General features: G+C 42.5%; 2 protein-coding genes across 4 annotated transcripts in view; one reads left to right on the forward strand and one right to left on the reverse strand.

Annotated features, from left to right (window-relative positions):
- trmt1l (tRNA methyltransferase 1-like) overlaps window positions 1–3,190 on the reverse strand; it is a 55,024-nt gene extending 51,834 nt beyond the window's left edge. Inside the window, exon 1 of the mRNA XM_048539509.2 lies at window positions 2,832–3,190. Within this exon, the coding sequence (XP_048395466.1) occupies window positions 2,832–2,880 (49 nt within the window). The 5' untranslated portion in view covers window positions 2,881–3,190. The remainder of the gene's footprint in view (window positions 1–2,831) is intronic.
- Window positions 2,975–27,753, forward strand: part of swt1 (SWT1 RNA endoribonuclease homolog) — a 109,131-nt gene continuing 84,352 nt past the window's right edge. For 2 of the 3 annotated variants that reach the window (XM_059647826.1, XM_059647828.1), the window contains exons 1-3: window positions 2,975–3,129; window positions 15,701–15,801; window positions 25,613–25,711. In XM_059647826.1, coding sequence (XP_059503809.1) covers window positions 15,715–15,801; window positions 25,613–25,711 — 186 coding nt within the window. In that variant the 5' untranslated portion in view covers window positions 2,975–3,129; window positions 15,701–15,714. Of the gene's footprint in view, window positions 3,130–8,859; window positions 8,950–15,700; window positions 15,802–25,612; window positions 25,712–27,753 lie in introns of those variants that run through there. The other variant, XM_059647827.1, reaches the window with a different exon arrangement.

A 27,753-nucleotide genomic window follows, 5' to 3' on the forward strand; every position in this document is an offset into this window, starting at 1 on the left:
CTAATTGCAGATTCATTCCATTTTGTTCAAAAAGGACACAATTTATAGACAGTTAGTCAATGTGGCATTTTATAAATTCCAACTTGGGAAACTAAAGCCAGTCTAACTCCAAATCAAAACACAAATGGATTCTAAACAAGGCCTCACCTAAAATGTCACCCTCTTCTTGATACTGATAAAACCTTTAGTTTTCTTAGGGCAGTGACTTGAAAGAAATTTGGGGATTTTCATAGACATATTAATAGATTAAAACCTTCTAATTGATTAAAGATTTAATAGAATCTTAGGTTTGTTTAATTCATCTTCATCAGTTGTGTAACTCTTTGATCTTTTACTGAGAAATTTTGTGCCTGATGCCACCTCTCTCACTAACACCTGAAGGAGGAGTGAGGCTCTGAAAGTTTATTTTCAAATAAACCTGCTGGACTATAACTGGTGTCATGTGATTTCTGACCAAAACTGGTGGTGTTGCGGACAGCTAAAAAGGTTACTTCAGAGTACAATGGGACCTTGATCAGATAGGACAAGGGTGTGGTGTGGCAGATGGAGTTTAATTTAGGAAAATGTGAGGTGCTGCATTTTGGAAAGGAAAATCAGTGCAGGACTTATACACTTAATGGCAAGGTCCTAGGGAATGTTGCTGAACAGAGAGACTTGGAATGCAGGGTCACAGTTCTTTGAAAGCAGAGTTGCAGGTAGATAGTATAGTGAAGAAGGGGTGTGGTATGCTTTCCTTCATCGGTCAGTGCATTGAGTACACGAATTGGGAGGTCATGTTGCAGCTCACCAGGACATTGGTTAGGCCACTGTTGAAATATTGTGTGCAGTTCTGGTCTCCCTGCTACAGGAAGGACATTGTGAAACGTGAAAGGGTTCAGAGAAGATTCACAAGGATGTTACCAGGATTGGAAGGTTTGAGCCATAGAAGTGGCTGAATCAGCTGGGGCTATTTTCCCTGGAGCATCAGAGGCTGAGGGGAGGCCTTATAGAGGTTTATAAAATCATGAGGGATATGGATAGGGTGAATAGACAAGGTCTTTTCCACAGAGTGGGGGAATTCCAGGAATAGGTTTAAGGTGAGAGGGAAAAGATTTAAAAGGGACCTAAGGGGCAATGTTTTCACACAGAGGGTGTTGGTTTTATGTAATGAGCTGCCAGAAGTGGAGGAGGCTGGTACAATAACATTTAAAAGGCATCTGGCTGTGTATATGAACACAAAGGGTTTTGAAAGATATGGGCCAAATGGAACTAAATTCATTTAGGATATCTGATTGGCATGGATGAGTTGGACTGAAGGGTCTGTTTCCATGCTGTACATCTTTATGACTCTCATTGAAGCAGCAGTAATAGAAACAAAGCAAAAGCTATTCCACAGCATCAGACATCAAAGAAAAGCTTCGGAGGGGTTAATGTGGTCAACTGTATCGAACATTAGAAAGAAGTCAAAGAGAGAAGATTCAGATAGTTACAGTCAGGGAGGATATTATTTGTGACCTTAAAAGCTGTGGCTGAGATGGCTACCTGATTGACAACTTATGTGTATCATTACAGGAAAGATGGACAAAAATTTGGGAAGTGTTATAACATTATTTTCATATTATAACATTTGAGAGGAAAGGAAATTTGGATGCAGATGCTAGAAGTAAATCAGCAGGAAGTAAAGTTTAATGGTATGCTTAAATCATGACTGGGGAGAGGTGGGAGGGTGATAGAAGTCAGAAATTATCTTTGCCCTCTAAATTAATCCTGGATTCATGGCTGGCTTTGGACACAGCAAAGCAAGCTTTGTGAGAAATGGTTAGTCTGTACGTTAATTGAATGCTGAGCCCAAACTTCTGGTTAGATTAGATAAACAGTAGCTTCACTGCTGAAGCATAGACATGGCATAGGAGGATCATTCTCTCCTGACCCAAACAGAAAATTCTCATTCTGTTACCAAACTCACTGTCTTAGTCTATGCCACCCCCAACATTATTCTCCCACTATTTCAAAAGTCAGACCGTATCCTCTCAGTCATATGCTGGTAGAGTGTTGTGATAACTTTTGACGGCCATTACACATTGGTAAATCTATTTCTAGGTTCCTTTGACAAGTGAAAGTGAAAGTGAGAGGAAAACAACAGAAGAGGCACATATGGAAAAAAAGGTGTTGCATGGGGCAACATAAAAAGTAAGCAGGAATCAGTTTTAAAAGTAGTTAGGGACATACAGTTGCCAAAGAATAGACAGACAAAATAGGAAATATACCAAAAATAGTTAACAAAACAAAAGCAGACGAGGGCAAGTGAAATTAAGAGCTGGGATCCAAAAGTGACGTTATTCCATTAGTTACCAATTTCCTTCCCCCAAATACATAATTAACAGAACTAGGTGAGCATACACCAGACGGCATTTTGCTACCAGGTGAAATCCAATTTCACTCCCTCCCGAAAAGGAATTGCAGAGTCTTCTAAATTGAGGTGCCCGTAACTAAAAGGTCAACTGATTTTAAATTACAAGGACAACTAAAATTTCAGACATCCCAACGAAGTTAATGACGAGCACTGACTAACTTTTATTATGTCATGTTACAATTCTCTTGGATAAACTTCCTATCTGTAAACTTCCGCCCTTGGATGGGCAGCTGCCTCTGCATCGACCTCTCGGCTCCGTCCCCAGGATCAGGCCCTCAGACGGAGCTCTGCGGTCAGGCCATCAAACGAAATTTATCAGTTTTTCTGCAACACAAGCATTGAGAAACAAAGTTCGCAGATCTTTTTTGCATAACAAATGACGGGACACCCCAGCAATAATAAAGTAAGCAAATACCAAGCCTCTCGCTTATATGCCTACTTGAGATCGTGTCCTCCTGGTGCAGGTCCCCTGCTCGCTGCTCCGCCATATTACCAAAAGCGTAGTTCAATCGTCAGCGGAGGTGTTGGGCAATGCGCATACGCCTGTCGTGCAGTGGATGATAGGAAATGTAGTCCAGCCGAAGCCGCTGGCCGGAAAGACTCCTATTCTCCACAGAATACTTCATAAACACCGTAGTTAACCACCTGAGAATAGCCGAGTTCTACTTTGGACAAAACATATCTCCCATGGTGACATGGGAAGCCTTGGTGTACGTGTCCTGTCTTGTATGTTTACGGTGAGCATATATTTTGCTGATCGCTTCCTAACAGCCGTAGTTAATGCCATTCTCTCGTTGATATGAAAGAGGCCCGAGTTCCCGAATTATACCCACTGGCGTCTCCATGTCTGTAGACATCAATGGGCATGCGCACAGTCCCACAGTGGTGTAGGGCAGTTTCCTAAGAGTACAGTTTGATACCCTGTGCAAGTTGTCTCGTGTATCTTTCAGACGCTTTAAGTTACTTGCTTAATTGATATAAGAAGAACTGCTGGCTAACAGTCAGCTGACTTAGTGTTGGAGGAGGGAGTACACATATTTTGGGGAAGATTCCACAGACGAAAACCGTCTCAGGAACAAGCTAGAAGTATTGAGCACCTGGAGCCTCTGTTGGCTTTCATTGACATCGTAGCTGATCTGAAACCTATTCCCATCTATGTGCCTTTGACCCACATACCGTAGTAATGTTGGTTAATTAAACAGTATCAACCTTTACTTTAAAACAATCAATCAATCGGACGTCAATTGCTGTTGGGGGGGGGGGGGAATTTTTTTTAAACTTGTTTCACTGTTGCATGTAGACATTTTCTCTGTCATTACTGAGAAGTCTTGTATTAATTTTTAGGCTGTCCCTTCTGGTCTTGGACTAACAGAAAACCTGAAATCATCAATCATCCATTAATCTTTCAAATTTTGTGAAATACAGTCTGAGTTTGTGTTATTTTTCATGGTAGAATTTTACAATAGGTGCCATTTTGTAAATTTGCACTGCTTTTTTAAATGTGTATTTGCTTAGGTGTGATGACTGGATATGTTCATATTACTCCACGTTTGCTTTAATCAGAGTGTTATCTGTAACATAATAAAATGTGAGGCTGATGAACACAGCAGGCCAAGCAGCATCTCAGGAGCACAAAAGCTGACGTTTCGGGCCTGGACCCGTCATCAGAGAGGGGGATGGGGAGAGGGAACTGGAATAAATAGGGAGAGAGGGGGAGGTGGACCGAAGATGGAGAGTAAAGAAGATAGGTGGAGAGAGTATAGGTGGGGATAGGTCAGTCCAGGGAAGACGGACAGGTCAAGGAGGTGGGATGAGGTTAGTAGGTAGATGGGGGTGCGGCTTGGGGTGGGAGGAAGGGATGGGTGAGTGGAAGAACCGGTTAGGGGAGGCAGAGACAGGTTGGACTGGTTTTGGGATGCAGTGGGTGGGGGGGGAAGAGCTGGGCTGGTTGTGTGGTGCAGTGGGGGGAGGAGACAAACTGGGCTGGTTTAGGATGTAGTAGGGGAAGGGGAGATTTTGAAACTGTACCCGTGTGGCCTTCTCTACATTGGGGAAACCAAGCGGAGGCTTGGAGACCGCTTTGCAGAACACCTCCGCTCAGTTCGCAACAAACAACTGCACCTCCCAGTTGCAAACCATTTCCACTCCCCCTCCCATTCTCTAGATGACATGTCCATCATGGGCCTCCTGCACTGCCACAATGATGCCACCCGAAGGTTGCAGGAACAGCAACTCGTATTCCGCCTGGGAACCCTGCAGCCTAATGGTATCAATGTGGACTTCACCAGTTTCAAAATCTCCCCTTCCCCTACTACATCCCTAAACCAGCCCAGTTCGTCCCCACCCCCAACTGCACCACACAACCAGCCCAGCTCTTCCCCCCCCCCCCCACTGCACCACACAACCAGCCCAGCTCTTCTCCCCCCCCCCCCCCCCCCCCCCCCACCCCCCCCCCCCCCCCCCCCCCCCACTGCATCCCAAAACCAGTCCAACCTGTCTCTGCCTCCCTAACCGGTTCTTCCTCTCACCCATCCCTTCCTCCCACCCCAAGCCGCACCCCCATCTACCTACTAACCTCATCCACCTCCTTGACCTGTCCGTCTTTCCTGGACTGACCTATCCCCTCCCTACCTCCCCACCTATACTCTCTCCACCTATCTTCTTTACTCTCCATCTTCGGTCCGCCTCTCCCTCTCTCCCTATTTATTCCAGTTCCCTCTCCCCATCCCCCTCTCTGATGAAGGGTCCAGGCCCGAAACGTCAGCTTTTGTGCTCCTGAGATGCTGCTTGGCCTGCTGTGTTCATCCAGCCCTCACATTTTATTATCTTGGAATTCTCCAGCATCTGCAGTTCCCATTATCTCTGTTATCTGTAACACTTTTTTTTTGCCTGTATTCTGGTCTCGAAGCCACAATGGGCAGCATGCCATTTTTGTTTAGATTATATTCTGTGCTTGTTCTTGATGGTTGAATTATTTTATATTTGGAGTCCCAAGTCACATTGACCTCCACTGTTTCTGGCATTTCTTTATTCTAAATGGAAGAGTGTTCTATCCTTTTTGAACCTCAAATTTACAATATTATAGAACATAGAACAATACAGCGCAGAACAGGCCCTTCGGCCCTCGATGTTGCGCTGACCTGTGAACTAATCTAAGCCCCTCCCCTACACTATCCCATCATCATCCATGTTGTGCAGCTAATCGAGCTGGGAAGATTTGCTTAAGGTCTACTTTATGGAATTCCCCATATCTATTCTTCGCTTTGCATTAAGCTCTCAGCTTAATTATTTGTCCCTGCGCATGGTATAATTCTGTCATATATATCTTCAGCATGACTTTGGAAAGCTTCCTTTTTGGGTTACCGTCTCGGGTTTCTTCGTACAGCTCTGCAAACCTCAAGTGTTCTGTAACACACTAGTTTCTGCCTGACATTTCATATTCATTTGGTGTTCTTTTTCTGAAAACATCATTTTAACAGTCACAAAACACTCAACACCTTTAGATCTGATGATGCCAGCCTGGTGTGTTGTATGAAGGTATTTTTTCAGGATAATGGCCTGGTGTTTCCCCTTTAGCCATCATTAAGGTTAGGTTTGCACATTTCTAACCAATCATCTTCATGCAAAGTGTTCCAGCCTTTTGCAGTCAGACCACAGCGTTTTGACACTAGACATTCTTGCTCTTCTTCTGTGACATCCTTTGCAGTATTTACGTTGCATCCGCTAGGCTTGACCTTTTGTAGTATTTTGGTAAACATTTCTTCCTTTTTCTCTGTTGTTCTCCTTTAGCCTGGAATGCGTCTCTGCACAATGTAAAGTCTGCTCTGTTCCCCCATTAACGCACACTCACCAATGATTGACAACCTCAGAGTTTCCTCATATGCACCATAGAAAGCATACTGGCTCGGACCATACAACCTGTAGGGCAGCTGCTCTGCCCGCGACCGTAAGAAGGTCATGCTCACAGCCCACACCATCACAGAAGCCAACCTTCCATCCATGGTCCCCATTTACACATGATGCTGCAGAATGGTGGCCAACATCATCACAGACCCATCACACCCCGGTAATGATCTCCCACAACCTCCTCCATCAGGCAGTAGATACAGAAGCCTGAACACACGCACCAACAGGTTCAGGAACAGCTTCTTCCTGGCCGTTATCAGACTGTGTTTTATCATCCTTTTGCCAGAGTTTTGCCTGTTCACTTAACTGTTGTAATTTAATGCTTCTGTCTACATTAGTGAGTGCCTATTTTTCATATGGGTTTGTGTTCTCTTTTAATTCTGTTGTCAGAGTTAAGGATTTGTGCTACAATCTTCTCCCAGCAGTTAATCCCCAGCCTGATATTTTCCCATATTTTCTTGTTGTATGTATCTGGTTTTGCTTTTGCCTCCATTTCAAAATGTGGATCTGTATTGCCCTCAGAAATACAATAACATTTTAAAATCTTTACAGCTTCACCTCTGCATTTTCAGAAAATGACACTTCAACCTCCACCTCAAGTCTTCTTTATCTTTCTTTGCTTGACTTCACTCACCTCTTGCCTATTCTAGATCTCTTCTCCCACGTTAACTCCCCAACTTATATTTGCACTACCCCCTTGATCTGTTCTCGCTAGTTACCTTAGAACAAAGAACAATCAGCACAGGAACAGGTTCTTCACCCTTCCAAGCCTGCACTGACATATTTTGCCTTTCCAGATTAAAACTACCTTTGCTTACGTGATCCGTATCCTTCTGTTCCCTTCCTATTCATGTGGTCATCCAGGTGCTTCTTGAATGCTGCGATTGCATCTGCTTCCTCCACCACTACTACCACAGCCTTTGCCAAAGCATTCCAGGCACTTGCCACATTTTGTGAGAAAGATATGCCTGGCACATCTCTTTGAAACTCTGTCCTCTAGCAAATGACCCCTCCATCCTGAGAAAAGTCTTCAGGCTTTGGACTCTTTCCATGCCATCACAATCTTTTAACCTTCTGTCAGGTCACCTCTCAAACCTTCTGCATTCAGTGAAAACAAGCCCAGTCTATCCAACCTTTCTTCATAGCTAAAATCCCCTATAGCAGATAACACACTGATAAAGCTTTTATGTACCGTCTCCAAAGCACCCACATCCTTCTGTGAGGGTGGTGACTAGAACTATACATAATATTCCAATTGTGGCCTAACTGAAACTCTATAAAGTTACAGCATAACTTGACTATCCTTATACTCAGATAATAAAATGTGAGGCTGGATGAACACAGCAGGCCAAGCAGCATCTCAGGAGCACAAAAGCTGACGTTTCGGGCCTAGACCCTTCATCAGAGAGGGGGATGGGGGGAGGGAACTGGAATAAATAGGGAGAGAGGGGGAGGCGGACCGAAGATGGAGAGTAAAGAAGATAGGTGGAGAGGATAGGTCAGTCCAGGGAAGACGGACAAGTCAAGGAGGTGGGATGAGGTTAGTAGGTAGCTGGGGGTGCGGCTTGGGGTGGGAGGAAGGGATGGGTGAGAGGAAGAACCGGTTAGGGAGGCAGAGACAGGTTGGACTGGTTTTGGGATGCAGTGGGTGGGGGGAAGAGCTGGGCTGGTTGTGTGGTGCAGTGGGGGGAGGGGATGAACTGGGCTGGTTTAGGGATGCAGTGGGGGAAGGGGAGATTTTGAAACTGGTGAAGTCCACATTGATACCATATGGCTGCAGGGTTCCCAGGCGGAATATGAGTTGCTGTTCCTGCAACCTTCGGGTGGCATCATTGTGGCAGTGCAGGAGGCCCATGATGGACATGTCGTCAAGAGAATGGGAGGGGGAGTGGAAATGGTTTGCGACTGGGAGGTGCAGTTGTTTGTTGCGAACTGAGCGGAGGTGTTCTGCAAAGCGGTCCCCAAGCCTCCGCTTGGTTTCCCCAATGTAGAGGAAGCCGCACCGGGTACAGTGGATGCAGTATACCATATCCTTATACTCACTGTCCCTTCAAATGGCCATAAGCATTCTTTACTACTTTATCCAAGTGCACTGCCACCTTCAGTGATCTGTGGACCTGCACACTCAGATCCCTCTGCATAACCATCTTCCCAAGGGTTTTGCCATTGACTGTATAACTTGCACCTATATTTGACCTTTCAAAATACACCACCTGGCATTTGTCCAAATTAAACTCCATCTGCCGATGCCTCCAACTGATCTCAGTCCTGCTGTGTTTCTAACAATTGTCCTCACTATCTGCAATTCCACCAATCTTTCATCATCCACAAACTTTCTAATTAGGCTGGTCACATTTTCCTCCAAATCATTTATGTAGACCATGAACAGAAGTCTTAGCACTGATTCCTGTGAAGTACCACTAGTCACAACCCTCTATTCCATTTAGCATCCTTCCATTTCTACCTTTTGTCTCCTATGACTAAGCCAGTTCTGTATCCATCTTTCCAGTTCATCCGATACCATGTGACTTCACCTTTCGTACCTTTCTGCCAAGGGACATCTTGTCAAAGGCTTTACTGAAATCCATGTAGACAACATCAGCCATTTTTCCTTCAATCACCTTCATCACCTCCTCAAAAAACTTGATCAGGTTAGTGAGGCATGACCTCCCTTGCACAAAACAATGCTGTTTATTGTTAATCAGTCCACTTCTAAACACTTATTGATCTCATCCCAGAGAATTGTTTCCCAATAATTTCCTTACTACTGATGTGAGGCACACCAGCCTGTAATATCTTGGATTATCCTGGTTATCCTTTTTAAGCAATGACACAGTGTTAGCTATTTGTTGTTATGATTATTCTGGTGATCTGTAAACTAGAATAACTGAATTTACTGAACAACCCCTGAATGAAGAAATTATTAGATGAATTTTACTCTTTGTATTTTTAACACAAAACAGGATGGACAAAAGTTAAACATGATTTAACAAACAAAATATGATAATTATCAACCATAAATCTCACATGGAATAGAAGATACAACAAAGACAATCTCACTAAAATAAGTGGTCCACTGTGCCTGAATATTCAGTTTTAACCACACAGCTCTTCCTACAAGGACTTGATCAATTCATTGCAAGCAGCAGCCAGCTGGTCTGTTTCTTCTTTTATCTGCAGACCATACAATATTTGTATTTTAACTCCTTTCCTGTTGACATTGTTTCCAGGGTGAGGATTGGCAGGACAAATTGATCAGATTTTCTTATCTAAAAATTATAATTGACCCTTTTATAATGATTGCAGATAGTTAAGTAAGTAATGTGCTTCACTTGTGTATTTCAACAATTTCATTGACTTACTGGACTACACCTTGAGTACTGAGCTTGGTTCTGGATGCAATGCCTTGAAAAGCATATGTTGGCCATGGAGGGACTGCAGAATTGAATTATCAGACTGATGTCAGGATTCCGAAGGTTAAGCTGTGAGCAGAGTCTGTAAAAACTGGTGTTGTATTACCAGGAACTTAGAAGATTAACAGATGACATCATCAAACTTGTGGCAGTACAATAAAATAATTTCCACTGCTTAGGAAGCAAAGGAATAGAGTGCCTTGTCCTAAATTTAGAGCTATGTTTTACAAGAGTGAAGTTAGTGCATACTTTCAAGTGCAAAAGATGTGTTTGGAACTCTTCTGTAACAGTAATTAAACTGTTGAAAAGATTATTAAACACACTGGTCTAGTCAACATGTAGATTAATCCATTTGGAAGGCTGTTCTAGAAGATGAGTTTGTAAACTGTTTATGACAGTTTCCTGGAACAACTCATTGTGGAACCAGTTATGGAACAGTTATTTCAGATCTAGTACTGTGTAATGACACAGGTTTAAGTAGTGTGCTGGTAGTAAAAGACCCACCCTGAATTGGAGTTAATGATTTGATTTGGTTTATTGTTGTCACATGTACCTAATTATAGTGGAAGATTTGTTTTGCATGCACTACAGGCAGGTCATATCATACAAGGACATACTGATTATAAGTGATGAAACAGAGCAAGCCATACAAAGTTATGGCTGCGCAAGAAATGTGTAAAAGCAAGGTCAGCATTAGATTGAAATTGAGAGGTCCATTCAGCAGTCTAATAACAGTGGGGAAGAAGCTGTTCTTGAACCTGTGGTATGTGTTTAAGCTTTTGTATCTTCTGCCTGACAGAAGAGATTGGAAGAGAGTATAACCAGGCTGGGAGGGGCCCTTGATGTTGGCTCCCTTTCCGTGGCAATAAGAAATGTAGATGGAGTTGATTGGAGGTTGGCTTGTGTGAAGGCCTGAGCTGTGGATAAAAAGATGCCTGTTAATAACTTTCTATCGTTTCTTCTGTTCCTGGGCAGAGTAGTTGCCATACCAAGCTGTGATGCACCCAGATAGAATGCTTTTAGTGGTGCATCTGTAAAAGTTGGTGAGGGTCCTTGTGTACATGACAATTTTGTTAGCCTCCTGAGGAAGTAGAGGTGTTCTTGACTGTGATATCTACGTGCAAGGATGAGGACAGATTGTCACGTTATCATCTCTCGTCAGAACTTGACGCTCTTGACTGTCTCCATCTCAACTCTGTTGATGTAGATACAGGCATGTTCTCCTCTTTTCTTCCTGAAATCAATGATCAGCTCTTTAGTTTTGCTGACGTTGAGCGAGAGAGGGCTAGCTTTGCATCACGACACCAAGAGTTCTGTGTCCTTCCTGCAGTCTGACTCGTCACTGTTTTATATCCAGCATACAACGGTGGTGTCATCATCGAATTTGTAGATGGTGTTTAGATGAAATTTGGCCATGGCGTCATGAATGCATAGGGAGTATAGTAGGTGGCTGAGTTTGCATCCTTGCAAGGCGCTGGTGTTGCAGATTATTGTGGAGGACATGCTGTTGTCTGTCTTCACCGATTGCAGTCTGTGTGTCCAGAAGCTGAGGATCCAGTTGTAGAGGATGGAGCCGAGACCTGGGTCTCAGAGTTTGGAGGTAAGTAAGTGGAGCTGTAGTCGATAAATAGAAGCCTGATTGTAGGTATCCTTATTATCCAGATGTTCCAGGGATGAGTGTAGGGCTAGGAAAACAGCATCTGCCATGGATCAGTTTACCGATTCTAAGCTGTCCTGCAGAAGCTCGTTTGCTACTTCTGATCAGCGCTGTACTACTTTCTGTGCTGGGTCTTCACATTTCAACATCTGCTTGTAAACTGGGAGGAGGAGCACAGAATTGCCTGTAGGCAAATTGGAAAGGATCGAGGCATGCTGGGAGGCTAGAGTTGATGTGAGCAATGATTAACCTCTTGAAGCACTTCATGATTCTGGATATCAGAGCCACTGGATGGTAGTAGTTAAGTGATGTTGCATGTGTTTTCTTTGGTATGATGGTGGCCTTCCTGAAGCAGGTGGGGACTTCACATTGTAGCAAAGAGAGGTTAAAGATGTCAGTGCATACTCCCACCAGCTGGTCTGCACAGGATCTGAGTGCATGGCTGGGGACTCCATCTGGGCTAGTTGCTTTCCTTGGGTTCACTCTCGAGAAGGCTAATCTAATGTCTGCAGCAGTGACTGACGGAACAGCTGTGTCCTGCGATGTTAGGGCGGGTGATACCATCCCACTGACATTCTGCTTGAACTGAGCATAAAAAGCATAGAGCACATCAGGGAGGAATGTGTTATTGAGAGAGAGAGAGAGATAACAAGGTGCGGAGCTGGATGAACACAGCAGGCCAAGCAGCATCAGAGGAGCAGGAAGGCTGATGTTTCAGGCCTAGCTGGTTTGCTATTCTGTTTTGCTTCATTTTGTATCTCATTATGTCATCTAGGCTAGCCGCAGGCAGCGGGTGTCTGTGAAGTTAGTTTGTGTCTCTAACTTAGTCTGGTGCTGCATCTTGGCATCTCTAATGACATCGCAGAGGTCATATCTGGATTTCCTGTACAAGTACAGGCCATCCAACTTCAGTGCCGTGTGCCTGCTCATCAGTATGCAGTGGGTCTCCCGGTTCATCCAAGGTTTCTAGTTGGGAAACGTACAGATTGATGTCTTTGACATGCAGTCCTCCAAGCACTTGTTTATCAAGTCAGTGATGGTGGTGGCATGTTCGTCTAGGTTGGCTGCTGTGTTCTTGAACATAGACGAGTCTACTGATTCTAAGCAGTCCTGCAGAAGCTCTTTCACTGTCTCAGACTAGCATTGTATTACTTTCTGTGCTGGATCTTCGCATTTCAACTTCTGCTTGTAGGTTGGGAGGAGAAGCACAGCAATGTGATCTGTTTTGCCAAAGTGCAGATGGAGTATGGAGCAGCAGGCATCTTTGGTTGTGATGCAGTACTCGAGGGTGCTTGGCCACCTAGTGGGGTAAGAGATGTATGGTATTTTGGTAGCACCTTCTTGAGGTTGGCCTGGTTGACATTGCCGGCCACGATGAATAATACCTTGGGGAATTTCATCTCCAGTGCATTTGCTGCAGTGTAAATTTCATCCAGACACTGAATCATAGAATCATAGAATCCTTACAGTGTGGAAATTCTTCATTTCTGCCTGGGCTGGTATGTAGACTGCTGTCAGGATGGTGGAAGTGACACTCATCATAATTGGATCAAATTCCATGTACAGATTGTCAATGACATTCTTCAATTTCAAACATGCCAAGTTATATAGTTTTGAGTGGAGAATTGTCTGAGGTTGGTTAGGTAAATGGACTAAAATCTATGATATATAAATAGTCGGAACTATTTGAAGGAAAAATTCAAAATATTCAACAAAAATATATTCCATATGAAAAGCAAAAGCTCTGCAAGAAAGTACCATTTGTGACTTACACATTATCAAGGATTACATTAATTAAAAGTGGATTTAAAAAGTTATTCATATTGTTGCAAAGAATAGTAATAAACCTGAGGGTTATAATTGTTTTAGAAATCAGGAAAGAGTCACCAATAAGTTGATGAAGGTGGGGGACGAAAAATAAAATATCAATGTAAATTAGGCAGAAGTTTAGCACAGATCGGAAAAGCCTTTTGAAGTATATAAAAAAGAAGACTAGCTACAATAAACGTTGGTCCCTTTAAAAGCAGAGGAAGAATTATTATGGTAATGAGAAACTTATCAGAAGGACACATATTTTGTGCCTGACTTCACAGGAGAAGTTCAGTTCCCTACAGAATTAGAGATGAATTGACATAGGAAATGTGAGGAAATTGAGGCAATTAATGTCAGCAGAGAAAAAGTGCTAAACTTTAGGAACTGTAAACTGATGGTCTGGATTCTGTAGTTCTCAAAGAGATAGCTAATGCATCCATGAACTCTGCAGTTATGATTTCCAAAAATTCTGGAATTGCCTAGTATATTGGAAATTAGTACATGTAATAGGTGCTCCAGAATGGAGGGAGGAAAAAGAAATTGAACTACGGGCCAGTTGGCCTAATGTCAGTTGTCTGGAAAGTGACATTTTGTTAAGATGTCCAAATAATAAAAATGTGCCTTAAAAAACTATAGTATGATCAAAGTCAACATGTTTTTATGAAAATGAAATTTGACAAATTTGTGTGTTTGACAAATGTTATATTTTTTGAGCATGTAGTTAATAGTGTTGACAGTGGGGAGCCAGAATATGTAACGTACCTGTATTTTCAAAAGGCATTTAATAAGGTTCTACGCAAAAGGTTAATATAAAGGAAAAGGCACGTGGATGTTGGGGATAAAATACGAGCATGGATAGAGGAATAGTTAATGGACAGAATACAAACAATGGCACAAATAGAGCATTTTCCACTAGCAAAGTTAGGTGGAAATGTAAGCTATCATGAGACTGCAAGATGATGTAAGCAGATTGAGTGGACAACAAGATGGCATTTGGAGTATAATATGGGAAAGTGTGAGATTCTTCAATTTGGTAAGGATAAGAAACCAGAATATTTGTTAAAAAGCCTCAATTTTCTAAACTCTGATGGCCTTGAGTGTATGCAGGTAGAGAAAGCAATTAGAAGGACAAATGGCATTTTGACATTTGTTACAGGGAGTTGGAAAATACAGATAAATGCTACATTTGCACGTTGATTCGTTAAGACCATACCTGGAATACCATGCACAGTTTTGGTCTCTATTTAAGGAAGGATATACTTGCATTAGCTTGTAGGATAGAGAGAGCCAGTCTACTGGTGAGAGGCAGAGTTGATCAGGCTGAGATAAGGATTATATAAGAAACAGTGACGATCTCATTGAAACATACAAGATGCTAAAGAAGCTTGACAGGGTGGACATCGAGGTTGTCTCTTCTCACTGGGAAATCTAAAAGATGGGAGCACATGTCACACGATAAGTCTTGTGTAGGACTTCTTATTCAGGTGTCTGGAACGGAGGCTGACAAACTTCTCTCTTTACCTTCCCTTTACCTCCACCCTTAATTAAGCCAAAAGGGGAGCCCACCATTTGTTTCCCCTGTTTGTTTTAAAAGAAAAGGGTGTACTGTCAATTGTGTGGCACCTGATTTGCGTGTCGACTTGATGTTTCCTGCTTGTGAACAGCTGATATCCCTGCAAACATTGCCTTGTCAATTGAAGAAACGTGGTTGATGCTACGTGGCACACAATATGCAGAATTAACAAGAAACGTGGTTGATGCTACGTGGCACACAATATGCAGAATTAACAATGATTCTTTGTTTAATTATAAAATATTTCAACAATCTTCTCTTGGAATTCTATAATTAAGCAAATATTTACATACTCTGTTAATGGAAGGGGTAATTATTAAATGTTAGTTTCAATACATGTTCAAGTTTACACTAAATGCGTAGATGGTACAGAGTGTGTTCCAGATTACAATACGGCAAGAGGTATATTTCAGGAAACATGCACCAATAATAAAAAATTGGAAGAAACTTAGAAACTATGGTAGACCATTTAGCCCCTCAACCATTTTCTGCCAATCAGACATATTGTGGCTTGATGGTGACGTAAACTTCGTAGCTTACCCGTGTCCAGGGCTTGAAATAGAATGTGGGCCGAGTGTGAATTGACTCTCAAGCCCCTGAAATATCTTGGAAAATTTAGCCACAGAGGCAACCTTTGAAAGAAAAGTTTTCACTATATGTGGAAGAGACATAACCTACGAGGAACTGTTCTTCCATTCACACATGTATTCACTCAGCTCTTGTAGCCATGCTGGGCTCGTGTCTGCAAGGTCAGGGTGTGGTGCTGACCCCAAATCTTGTATCAAGGGGCAGGAGAGACAATGGATACCGCAACTGCTAACTATGTGGCGAACGGCTGTATACTACAGTAAAGACATAGATGTTTTGTTTAAATGAGACAAAATGCTGCCAGAAAAGCATTACTTATGTTCTGGTGTTAATTCAAACTCCTTTTTGTCCCCCTCAAGCTTCTCATAAATTCATGATGTCAAGAAAACATTCAAAGCACAAGCGAGAGAAGACCAAGTCTTCGTCAAAGAAAACAAAGTCAGAACGCAGCAGTCATGATGTGAGGACAATATTGTTCTTTTCCTTTTTTTTGGGAACTTTCAGTGCTTACCACCGAGTTGAAAGTTTTTAACCCTTGGTTGATTTGCGTGTTGATAACAATGCAGGTATCAGGATCAACTGTATTGAAGTCAGGTCTGACCCATGTTTTATGTTGTAAAAGCAAAAATGTGAAATGTCCATGAGAAGTTGGGGAGGAATTTGTGGGGCTTTTTGCACAAATATTTGTATCATCTGTAAATACAGGTGAGATTCTGAATGACTGGAGAGTGGTTCATGTGCCTATGTTTAAGAAGGAATGTAAGACAAAGCTTGGAATCTGTGAATCTGACTTCAGTGTTGGGTAAGTAGTTGCAAGTTACTCTGAAAGATAGGAATGATGTGCATTTGGAGATGCAAGGAATAATTGGGGATAGTCAGTATGGTTTTGTGTGTGAGAAGTCATGTCTCAAACTTGATGGAGTTTTTTTTTAGAAAATAACCAAGAAGACACATGAGGGTAGAATAGTAGACATTGTTTACTCACACTTTAGTAAAGCCTTTGACAAGGTTCTGCATGGTAGACTAATTTAGTAAATTAGAATTCAGAGTCAGCTTGCCAATTGGATACAAAATTGGCTTAACGTCAGGAGATAGAGAGTGATGGTTGTTTTTCTGACTGGAGGCCTGTAACTAGCAATGGTCCACAGGGATTGGTACTGGGTCCACTTTTGTCATTTATGTAAATGATTTAGATGAGAATATTGAAAGCGTGTTTAGTAAGTTTGCGGATGAGACCAAAATTGATGGTATAGTGGCCTGTGAAGAAGGTTATTTAAGATTACAACAAGATTTTGATCAGTTCAATCAATGGGCTGAAGAGTGGCAGATGGAGTTTAATTTTGGTAAAACAAACAAAGGCAAGACTGGTACCACTAAAAGTAGGGCCTTGGATGGTGTTGTTGAACAGAGAGATCTGGCATTCAGATACATAATTCTTTGAAATTTGCATTACATCTAAATAGGATGATTTAAGAAGGCATTTAGCATGCTTGCCTTCATTGGTCAGACCATTGATTATGGGAGTTGGGGCATATTATTGAGGCTGTACAGGATGCTGGTGAGGTCTCTTCTGGAATGCTACGTTGTTCTGTTCTCGGGAAGATATTATAAGCTAGAGAGGGTTCAGAAAACATTTACCAGGATGTTACTGGGATTGAAAGATTTGAGTTATGGGAGGAGGCTGGATAGGCTGTGACCTTTTTTCACTGGAGTGAAGGAGGTTGAGGAGTGACCTTGTGTGGCATCTATTAGCTTCGAGAGACTATGGATCTGCGCCTGGAGAGTTTTGATTCAGCCACTGATAGCGCAGCGTCTGTTGTGGCTGGACAGGCCCACACGGGAGTCACAGTCTCTGTTGCAGCATCTGCATTTGAAGGCACTCCCCTCCAGTGTTGCCATGTTGCTGTCTTTTCATCGAGCACGTTTTTCCTCAGTGGCAAGCCTTGGTTTCTCCTCTCCTCGCTCCAGCCTTCTGCGTGGCTCCCATCTCCAATGTGAGCAATCGTTTGTGTGACGTTTTCCCATCTCTTGACGTCCAGGTCCATTGACTTCTTGTCCCTTTTGCAGACATCTTTGAAACGAAGATGAGGTCGTCCTCGTGCTCTCTTGCCGATGGCCAATTCCCTGTACAGCATACCTTTCGGGTTCCTCCCGTCCAGCATACGATGTACGTGACCCAACCAGCGGAGGCGGCATTGTTGGTGTAGGGTGAAGAGGCTGGGTACCTGAGTGTGGGTGAGACTTCGGTGTTGGTGACTCATTCGGTCCACTTGATGTCCAGAATGTGTCTCAGGCTGTGAAGGTAGAAAGCGTTGAGATGCCGCTCTTGTCTAAGTAGAGGCTCCAGGTCTCGTTGCCTTAAAGCAGTGTGCTGAGGACGCATGCCCTGTAGACTGCAATCTTGGTGTTTGTAGTCAACTTTTTGTTCTCCCAGGCTCTCTTAGTCAGCCTGGCGAATTTGGAGGCTGCTCGTCCGTTCCGCCTGTTGATCTCTGGGTCCAGGGAGAGGCTGTCTGTGATGGTGGAGCCGAGGTATGTGAATTCGTGGACTACCTCCAGCTCCTAGTTGTTGATGGTGATAACAGGGGGGTGCTCAACGCCTTGACCCAGCACGTTGGTCTTCTTCAGGCTAATGGTCAGGCTGAATTCCTGGCAGGCTCTTCAGAGGTTGGACATAAGGCGCTGCAGTTGCTGTTCAGAGTGTGCTGCCTACGCTGCGTCATCCCGAAACATGTCTCTAATGAGTACTTCACAAATCTTGGATTTTGCCCTCAGCCGGGACAGACTAAACAGCCGTCCGTCTGATCTGGTGTGGAGGTAGACACCATCAGCTGATGTTCCAAGCGCGTGTTTCAGCATGATTGCGAAGAAGACACCGAACAGGGTGGGGGCAAGCACACAGCCCTGCTTCACACCACTGCGGATGTTGAAAGCTTCCGAAGAAGAGCCGTCAAATTAAATGATGCCTTTCATATCCGCGTGAAACGATTGGACTATTCGGAGGACAGCCAATCCTGGTGAGGATTTTGAACAAGCCGTCTCTGATCACAAGGTCGAATGCCTTCATGAGGTCAATGAAAGCGACGCAGAGTGGTTGTCTTTGCTCTTGGCATTTCTCTTGTAGCTGTCGGAGGGAGAAGATCATGTCGATTGTGGAGCGTTCTGACCCGAAACCGCACTGGGATTTGGGGTATACCCTTTCGGCGATTTTTCTGTAGTCTGTTCAGGACCATCCTGGCGAAGACCTTCCCAACAATGCTCAGCAGCAAGATCCCTCTAGTTGTTACAGTCACTTCTGTCCCCTTTGTCACCCTCTATAAGAACAATGTTGCAGTCTCTCATGTCTTGTGGCACCGTTCCCTCGTCCCAGCACTGGGACAGTAGTCCCAGCAGGTGGCTAAGCAGAACTCCCTTTGCACACTTGATGACCTCCGGTGGGATGCCATCCAACCCTGATGCCTTCCCAGTGGGTAAGCTGTCGATGACTGTGCTCAGCTCATCGGCAGTCGGCAATGCGTCCAGCTCCTCCATGACCGGTAGGCATTCTATGGTGTCTTAACGTGTTGCCCGAGATGCTGTTTTCCCTGGAGTAGAGTTCGGAGTAATGCTCCACCCATCTCTCCATCTGCTTGCTTTCGTCTTTGATGATCTCACCTGCCCTGGATTTTAGTGGAACTGTCTTGCTCTGGGTTGGACCGATGGCTTTCTTGATCCCCTCATACATTCCACGTATGTTGCCTGTGTCAAATGATAACTGGATGTTTTCGCATAGTCGTAACCAGTAGTCATTTGCACAGCATCGGGCTGTCTTCTGTGCGTTGTTTCTTGCTGTCCTCAGCTCTACCTGGGTAGGTTGTGACCTTTAAAGGTTTATAAAATCATGAGCGGCGTAGATAGGGTGAACGGCAGATGTCTTTACATTAGCTGAGAGGGCATATTTTTAAGATGAGTGGATAAAAATTTAAAAGAAACATGAAGGCAATTTTTTTTACATAGTTTGTGTGTGGAATGAACTTCTAGAGGAAGTGGTGGATCTGGATACACTTACAATGTTTTAAAAGACATTTAGATAAGCACATTAATAAGAAATGGTTGGAGGAGGCTAAGCACGGGTGGGTGGGACTAGCTTAGTTTAGGTTTATGGTTGGCATGAACTGGTTGGACCAAAAGGTCTGTTTCCATGCTGTATGACTCTATGACTCTCAATATCTAGTTTCCAATGTACACAAATTATTACAGACAGCTTAGTGTCTAATATCATTTCCATAGATTCACTTCTTTTAAGGCCAATTATTTTTATTAAGTCAATAAATGTTACAGAAATATTGCAAGTGAAAATTGTTGTAACTAGCAAAAAAAATTGAAAGGCGTCAACAGATAATGTTGGCTAACAGTTTTAAAAGGGATAAAGAAGGTATTTTACTGTTAGAATATTTCACACCACAATAATTTATAGGTTAGATGCTGAAATTTCAAATGAAGCTGTGGCGGCAAATAGAACATAGAACAGTGCAGTACAGGCCCTTTGGCCCTTGATGTTGCGCCGACCTGTGAACCCAATCTGAAGCCCATATCACCTACGCCATTCAATTACCATCCATATGTTTACCAATGGTCATTTAAATGTCCTTAAACTTGGCGAGTCTACTACTGTTGCAGTCAGAGCATTCCCTGCCCTTCATACTCTCTGGATAAAGAACCTACCTCTGACATCTGTCCCATATCTACCCCTCAATTTAAAGCTACGTCACCTCATACTCGCCCTCGCCATCGCCATCCGAGGAAAAAGGCTCTGTCTGTCCACCTTATCTAATCCCCTGATCATCTTGTATGTCTCTATTAAGTTGCCTCTTAACCTCCTTCTCTCTAACAAAAACAGCCTCAAGTCCCGAAGCTTTTCCTCATAAGGCCTTCTCTCCATACCAGACAAGATCCTGGTAAATCTCCTCTGTACCCTTTCCAATGCTTCCCATAATGCTAAATTGCCTGCAGTGTTCAAGTGTGTGGGTTATCGGGGGATGGGTCTGGGTGGGGAGCCCCAAGGGGTGGTGTGGACTTGTTGGGCCAAAGGGCCAGTTTCCACACTGTAGGGAATCGAATTGATTTACCATTAGCCCAGTCCTCTGTATTGGTGTTACTCCTTCCAATGTGAATCACCTCACACTTTTCTGCATTAAACTCCATTTGCCACCTCTCAGCCCAGCCCTACAGCTTATTCTGACTTATCCAGACTGTCATTAACCAAAGTTTAGACCAAGTTTAGAATATTGCATTCACCATGTCTAGTTTCTGTAGCGGAGACAATAGATTCAAATATCATTCTTTCAAGAATGACGGTTTGAACTATAGTTCTCTTGGTGACTTTCAGAATCAGGATGACTGTCTGTGGGTATGTCACAAAGCAGCACTCACTGTAAAATGTGTCACAATGATGGTATCCATGGAACGATGACTTGTTTACAGAGAAAAGTGTTACTTTAAAGAACACAGAAGGAAATTTTGAACTGTGGTGTGTTCCTAAAGGTGGAAAACAGTGCAAAGGACAAGACCTTTACAATATGTAGGATATAAAAATTAGACTGACAGGGAGGCGGTGTATTTCAAGGACACTTGACAGGTAAAGGAAGTAGAGCCAATGATATGGAATAATCATCCCGTCTGACTGAAAGTACTGGAACATGCTAGATAATAGTAGAATAGTAGGAGACTTTTTCTGAAAGATACAGCTAACATTATGGGCCTGTGATGACAGACCCACCAAGGAGGAAACTCTGCTGGATCTCAATCTTGTCAGTTTACCTGTTGTACATGCGTCTGTCCATGACACTATTGGCAGGAGTAATCATTACAGTCCTGATGGAAAGTTCAATTTTCACTTTGCAGATACTTGTCATTGTATTGTTATGACACTATCACTCTGCTAATTAGGATAGATTAGAGGTAACTATCCAATAGGTATGGACTATCAGCTACCGCAGAATTGTATTGAGCCACAATCTATAACCTCTTGTCCTAGCATAATCCCCTACTCTGATATTACCACCAAGCTGAACAATCAACCCTGGTTTGATGAGGAATGCAGGAGAATATGCTTGCAGTTGAGCCAGATATACCTAAACAAAACCAGATATACCTAAACAGCCAAAAAACATACAACATCTGAGCTAAGTGATCCGAGCATCAGCATATCAGATCAAAACTTTAGAGACCTGTTATATCCAGTCATGAATGATGGCGGACGTTTAAACAACTGGTCAGAAGAACTGACTCCATAAATATACCCATCTTTGGTAGAAGAACCTGGAACGTCAATGCAAAAACCTGAAGCGTCTGCGACTGCTTTTATTCAGAAATGCTGAGGAGAAGATCCATCTCTATCTTTTTCAGAGGTTTCTCACAACACAATCCTTAAACTAGCCATAAGAAACATAAGTGAAGTCCATGTTGCCAATTGGACATGCACTGCCATTTACTAATAAGATCGTGGTTGATCCTGGCCTTTAAACTAAACTATTCTGCCTGATTCCCATGGCCATAGAGTCATAGAGTTATACAGCACAGAAATGGACCCTTCTGACTGACTCATCTACGCTGACCACATATCCTAAATTGGTTTAGTCCCGTTTGGTCTATATCCCTCTCAACCTTTCCTATTCATGTGACCATCCAGATGCATTTTAAATGTTGTAATTATACTGGCCTCTACCACTTCCTCTGGCAGCTCATTCCATACACGAGCCACCCTCTGCATGGAAAAGTTGCCCCTCGGGTCCAATTTATATCTTTCCTGCCTCACCTTAAATCTATGCCATCTAGTTTTGGACTCCCCTACCCTGAGACAAAGATCTTGGCTATTCACCTTTCCATGCCCTAATGATTCTATAAGTTTACCCCTCAGCCTCCAATGCTGGAGTGAAAATGTCCCAGCCTATTCAGCCTCTCTGTATAGCTCAAACCCTCCAATCCTGGCAACATCCTTGTGAATCTTTTCTGAACCCTTTCCACTTAAACAACATCTTTCCTATAGCAGGGAGACCAGAATTAATTGCAGGATTCAATGCCTAACTGATATCCTGTACAACTGCAACATGATGTCCCAACTCCTGTACTCAGTGCATTAACCAGTGAAAGCAAGGGTGCCAATCTTCACCACCTCGTCTACCTGTGATTTCCCCTTTTCAGGAACTATGCATCTGCACCTCTCCAGTCTCTTTGTTTGGCAACACTCCCCAGGGCCTTGCCATTAAGACCCGGTTTTCATTACCTGAATGCAACACCTCACACTTTATCTAAATTAAACTCCATCTTCCCCTTCTTGGCCCATTGATCCGTCTCCTCAAGGTCCTGTTCCACTCTGAGATAACTTTGTTCACTGTCCACTATCCTACCAATTTTGGTATCATCTGAAAACTTACTAACCATACCTCATTTACCATCCAAATCATTTATATAAATGACAAAAAGCAGTGGAGTGAGCACTGACGCTTGCAGTGTACCACTGGTCACAGGCATCCAGTCTGGAAAAACATCCTCCACCACAACCTCTTTCTCCAACACTCAAGGCAATTTTGTATCCAATTGTCTAGCTCTCCCTGGATTCTGTTACTGATGAAAGCCTTCAGCTAATTTGATTCACGTTGCAAAATATGAAGAAATTGCTGAAGATACTGGTTACAACAAAATCTATGAACCCTGACAACCAACAGTATTACGTAGTGTTCTCCTCCAGAACCAAATGCTTCCCTGCCACTTTGTTTCGGGCCTGCTACTGCACTGACCTCTGCCTGATGATGCGGAAAATTGCTTGGGTATGCTCAGTCTACAAAAAGCAGGGACAGATCTAATGTAACTAATTACAGCCTTATCAGCATGTTTTTGATCACTAGCAAAATGGTGGAAGGTGTAATTTACATTGTCATGCAGTAGCTCATAAAAATATCCTGCAAAATTGAAGTCAGTGGGAATGTAGGTTCTGCCCAGGGCCACCTGTTTCCAGCTGATCCATCAATGAACTTCAGTCAGTAATAACGTCAGAGGTGAGGATGATAGCTGATGATTAGTACAGTTTGCATCTCCTCAGATACTAAAATAAAATGTGTCTGCATGAAGCAAATCCTGGGACAATATTCAGGCTTGGATAATGAGTGGCATGTAATAATCATGTCACAAAATGCCAGGCATCAGCCATCATTGGATTTTGATCCCTTCCTAAGAACCACTCTCTTCATGTCGGTGCACCGGAGTTGACCACAGCTGTACAAGAAGGTGACGGTGACACCTCATTAAGACCAATTACACATGGGCATCAGATCTGGGCCTTTCCAGTGATGCTCATGTGCCATGAAGGAACTGTTTTTTAAGTTCGTACGTGAAATGTATCAGGTGCAAAATAAGCAAAGAAAACTGAGTGCTATAAATCAGAAAGTTCATGAAAAGAGGAGAATCTCCTCTGGATAACAGTCCACCTTGAGAAACACAACCTTACCTGAAGATCAGTAGAGCAGCTTTGAGTATAAATAGGCATTCAGGGCAGTAAAGGAGATTTTGGTGAAACATTTATGCTGTGAGCACTTTGCAGAGAAGCTAGAGGAAGTTGGGGAATGTAGTTGAAAGGTAAGTGTTCATTTTGAACTGAGATGAGAAATTTCTAACTCAGTGAGTCTTTGAAATTCACTAATCCAGTGGACTGAGAATGCTTGGTGGATGAGCATGCTTAAGGCTGAATTGAGATCAATACGTTCTTAAACTTTGGAATTACGGGAATATAACAGGAAAGTTGTGTTGAAGTCCAGGATCAGCCATAATATTATTAAATGGTACAGTGTGTCCAATTGGTTATGTAGGCTATCTATGTTTCTTATGGCTAATTCAACAGTTGTATTGTTGATCAGAAATGGGAGATTTAAATTCAGATGCTCAATCAGTGATACAGAGCTTCCATTGGTAGTGCTACAAGGTTGGGCTCTTCAGAGGGACATGACACTCCTGGAATAATTTGAACATCAAAGGTGGATCAAAGAAGCCCTGGTAAAACAGCAAATGGGAGGAAAGAGAAATGGAAACAGGCTTTTCGTAGAATATAATGGAAAGTAGCTTGTTGGGCCAGCATTTTATCGCCCTTGAGGATGTGGTGATGAGCTATCTGCTAGAACCACTGCAGTCTTTAGAGTAAACAGTTCTGTCAACCAAGGATTTCCAGCATTATGATCCAGGGACAGTGAAGGTGTTTGCTATAGTTTCAAGTCAATAAGGTGTATGGCTTGAGGGAAATGTGTAGATGCTGGCGTTCCCATTCATCTGCCTTTGTCCTTGTATTAGAGGTTACAGATTTGTAAAATGCTGTCAAAGGAGCTTGGGTTTAATGCTGCCGTGCAGGTTGTATATGGTACAATCTGCTGCCAGTGTGTGTCAGTGTTGAAGGGAATGAATAGTGGAGATGGTAAACGGTGTCCCAGTCAAGAAGGCTGCTTTGTCCTAGATTACTTCAAGCTTCACGTATATTGGAACTGCGTACACATTAGTGGAGATAATTCTGTAACACTCCTGACTTTTGCCTTTATGGATAGTGGACAGTGATTTGGGTGAGTTAATCATCGTGGAATCCCTAGTTTTTGACTTGTTCTTATAGTCAGTTTTACAGGGCTTGCCTAGTTGTTTCCAGGTAATGGTAGTCCCTTAGGACATTTGGGTGGGGGTTTCGTCGATGGGAATGTTACTGAATGGAAGGAGGTCATGGTGAGTTTCTCTCTTGTTGGAGGTGGTCATTGGCTGACAGTGTGGCACAAGTGCTTCTTGCAACATTTCAGCTCAAGCCAGAATGTTGTCTAGGTCTCAACAGAAGTATGAAAAACTATGGGAACTCCCAGGGACACCTGCTATAGATGGCTGTGAACACGCTGCTATTCCATTTCTCCAGGTAAATGACTAGTTGAGTCAAGGCTGCTAGTTGTCTTTTAAAATCACCTTCCATAATAAGATTTAGCCTCCAGGTTGCTCCTGCTATTACTCCCTGCTAGGACAATTGGGGCCTGTCATTTTGCCACAGTGTTGGAATTCAGCCCAGAGTATATTCATGTCAGACTTCAATAGCCTTTTTAATGTGAATTGAATTTGGGGTCATGGGGACAGTGCAAGAAGTAGCTGATGTGTAAATTCTTTATTGAATGATGCAGGAGGCTTGAGAGCCGAAATAGCCTACTCCTGCTCATATTTCTGATAGCCTAATGTTCTTATGTACAACTTTTATGATTTTTGTTATCATAAATTACTAGAAAGAAAAGAAGACTGAGCTGTCATCACACTGCAAACGAGGAAAGCTATCGCCACAGCAATCATCCTTATCCTGTCAAATGGGAAAAAAAAGAAAACTAGTAAGTTTTACACACCTTTAATGTTCACAACGATCATTCCATTGGATAATCTAATAAGGATTACTGTGTAAAACCATTAATTTATGTTTTTAACAATGCGACTGCGTGCCATGAAAACAGCAAATAAATGCATGTAATTGAGGAGTGTAAAATGTAAGAGCAAGTCCCAAGAAATATTTCTCAAAAAAGGATGATTAGTGCTTGATGTAACTTCTTTTAATCCAGGTTGTAAGAACTAAAATTCCCTCTTGATTTTTTAAAAAATACAGTGCATAATATTTTGAATGCTGTTCCTTTAGCTTCGAGTGCTTGATTGATTCAAGTTGGTTTTTCATAGATTTTTAAAGTACAGGAGAAAGGCCATTTAGTTTATTGTGACAGTCTCAGTCTTAGTTCTTCAAAAGAGAAAACTAATAAATCTCACGCTCCTGTCTGCATAGTGCTGGAAAATCTTTCCCTTCAAGTATTGCATTTGCCATTGACCTACTACTGTCAGCATTAAATAATTGTGTGTTGACAGTTCAATACAGTCAAGAGGTCCAGACAAGTGAAATGACAGAATATTTAGAAACAAACATTATTCTCCACAGCTGTCAGTTTGATGCAATAACTGAAATAAAAGCAAAATACTGCAGATACTCGTAATCTGGGATAAAAATGCAAAGTGCTGGAGAAATTTGAGCCAGGCAGCATCTGGAAGTGAGAAAATAAGTTACTACTTGGAGGTTTGATATGACTGTTCTTTGGGATCAAAGCTGTTCATTTGATGCTGTTCCATGTCAAAGAATTCCACCCCCCCACCCCGCCCAGGATGCTGTGAGATGTCCTGAGTTTGACCAGCACTTTCCCTTTTTTTTGGTTTACATATTGACCTAGAATTTTTTTTAATCAATGGCAACAGAACAGTGCTCACCACTTTTTTTTTATATTTGCTCATGGGATGTGACCATCGTTGGCGAGGCGGCAGCAGTACCGCTTGAATTGCTGCTGTCCATGTGTTGAATGTAAACACAGTGTCACTAGATTGATAATTTCATAATTTTGACTTGGCAACAATGAAGGAGAAATGCAGTTTCATGTCGGAAAGGTTTGTATCTTGGAACTTAAGAACATATGTCATAGGAGCAGGAGTAGGCCATTCAGCCCCTCAAGCTGTGATTTAAAAAGATCATGGCACATCTGCCCCAGGCCTCATGCTGCTTTTGTGCCAGTTCTCCACAGTTAGCAACTCCCTGATATTTCAATAGAGTCTTTCTAACTTCTCTTTAAATACTTGCTGTAATCTCGCTTTCACACACTCTGACGTAGTGAAGCCCAGACACTCACTGCCCTATGGAAGAACTTAGCAATTTTTAAATTTGAACCACTAGCAAGAAAGACCAAAATTCCATCTGCCACCTTAATTATTTGCTGCATCTGCTATTATATGCTAAACCTTTGTGCTGTGCGCACAAGAACATACAGACTCCTCTGTGCGGCACTTTTTTTTTGGAATCTCCTTTTAAATAATATTCTGTCTTTTCATTTTATCTGCGAAAGTGCATGACCTCTCACGTTCCAACATTAAACATAGATTGAGTAAGTGGGCAAAATCTAACAGTATCTCCATGCAGACTCCTTATGTCCTCATCACAACATACCTTCCCACCTATTTTTGCGTTCACAAATTAGACTTTCCTACACGGCAAAGAATGATCAGTAATGCTGGAAGATTTTGCTGTGTAATTACACAACTATGTAGTTGTACTTGGTCTTAGTTATATTTGTAAATGAAGCTTTATTGTAATCACAATATTTTATGTTCACCATTTTAACTGAGACATTTGTTTATTTTAATACTAATATATCTCATTTTAAAAAATGAAATAGTGAGATACACACGAAGCAATCATAATTTTTACTGATTTTTACCTTCTATAAAGAATGTTGAACTTGACATAGAATTAGAGGCTAGTTATTTAATAAAAGTTATAGTATCAATTTACTTTTTGGGACACAAGTGACGAAATTACCTGAAATACTTAGTATGTTCACGCATTTGC

The sequence above is a fragment of the Stegostoma tigrinum genome, chromosome 8 (genome assembly GCF_030684315.1).
Source record: "Stegostoma tigrinum isolate sSteTig4 chromosome 8, sSteTig4.hap1, whole genome shotgun sequence".
In the NCBI taxonomy this organism is placed as follows: domain Eukaryota; kingdom Metazoa; phylum Chordata; class Chondrichthyes; order Orectolobiformes; family Stegostomatidae; genus Stegostoma; species Stegostoma tigrinum.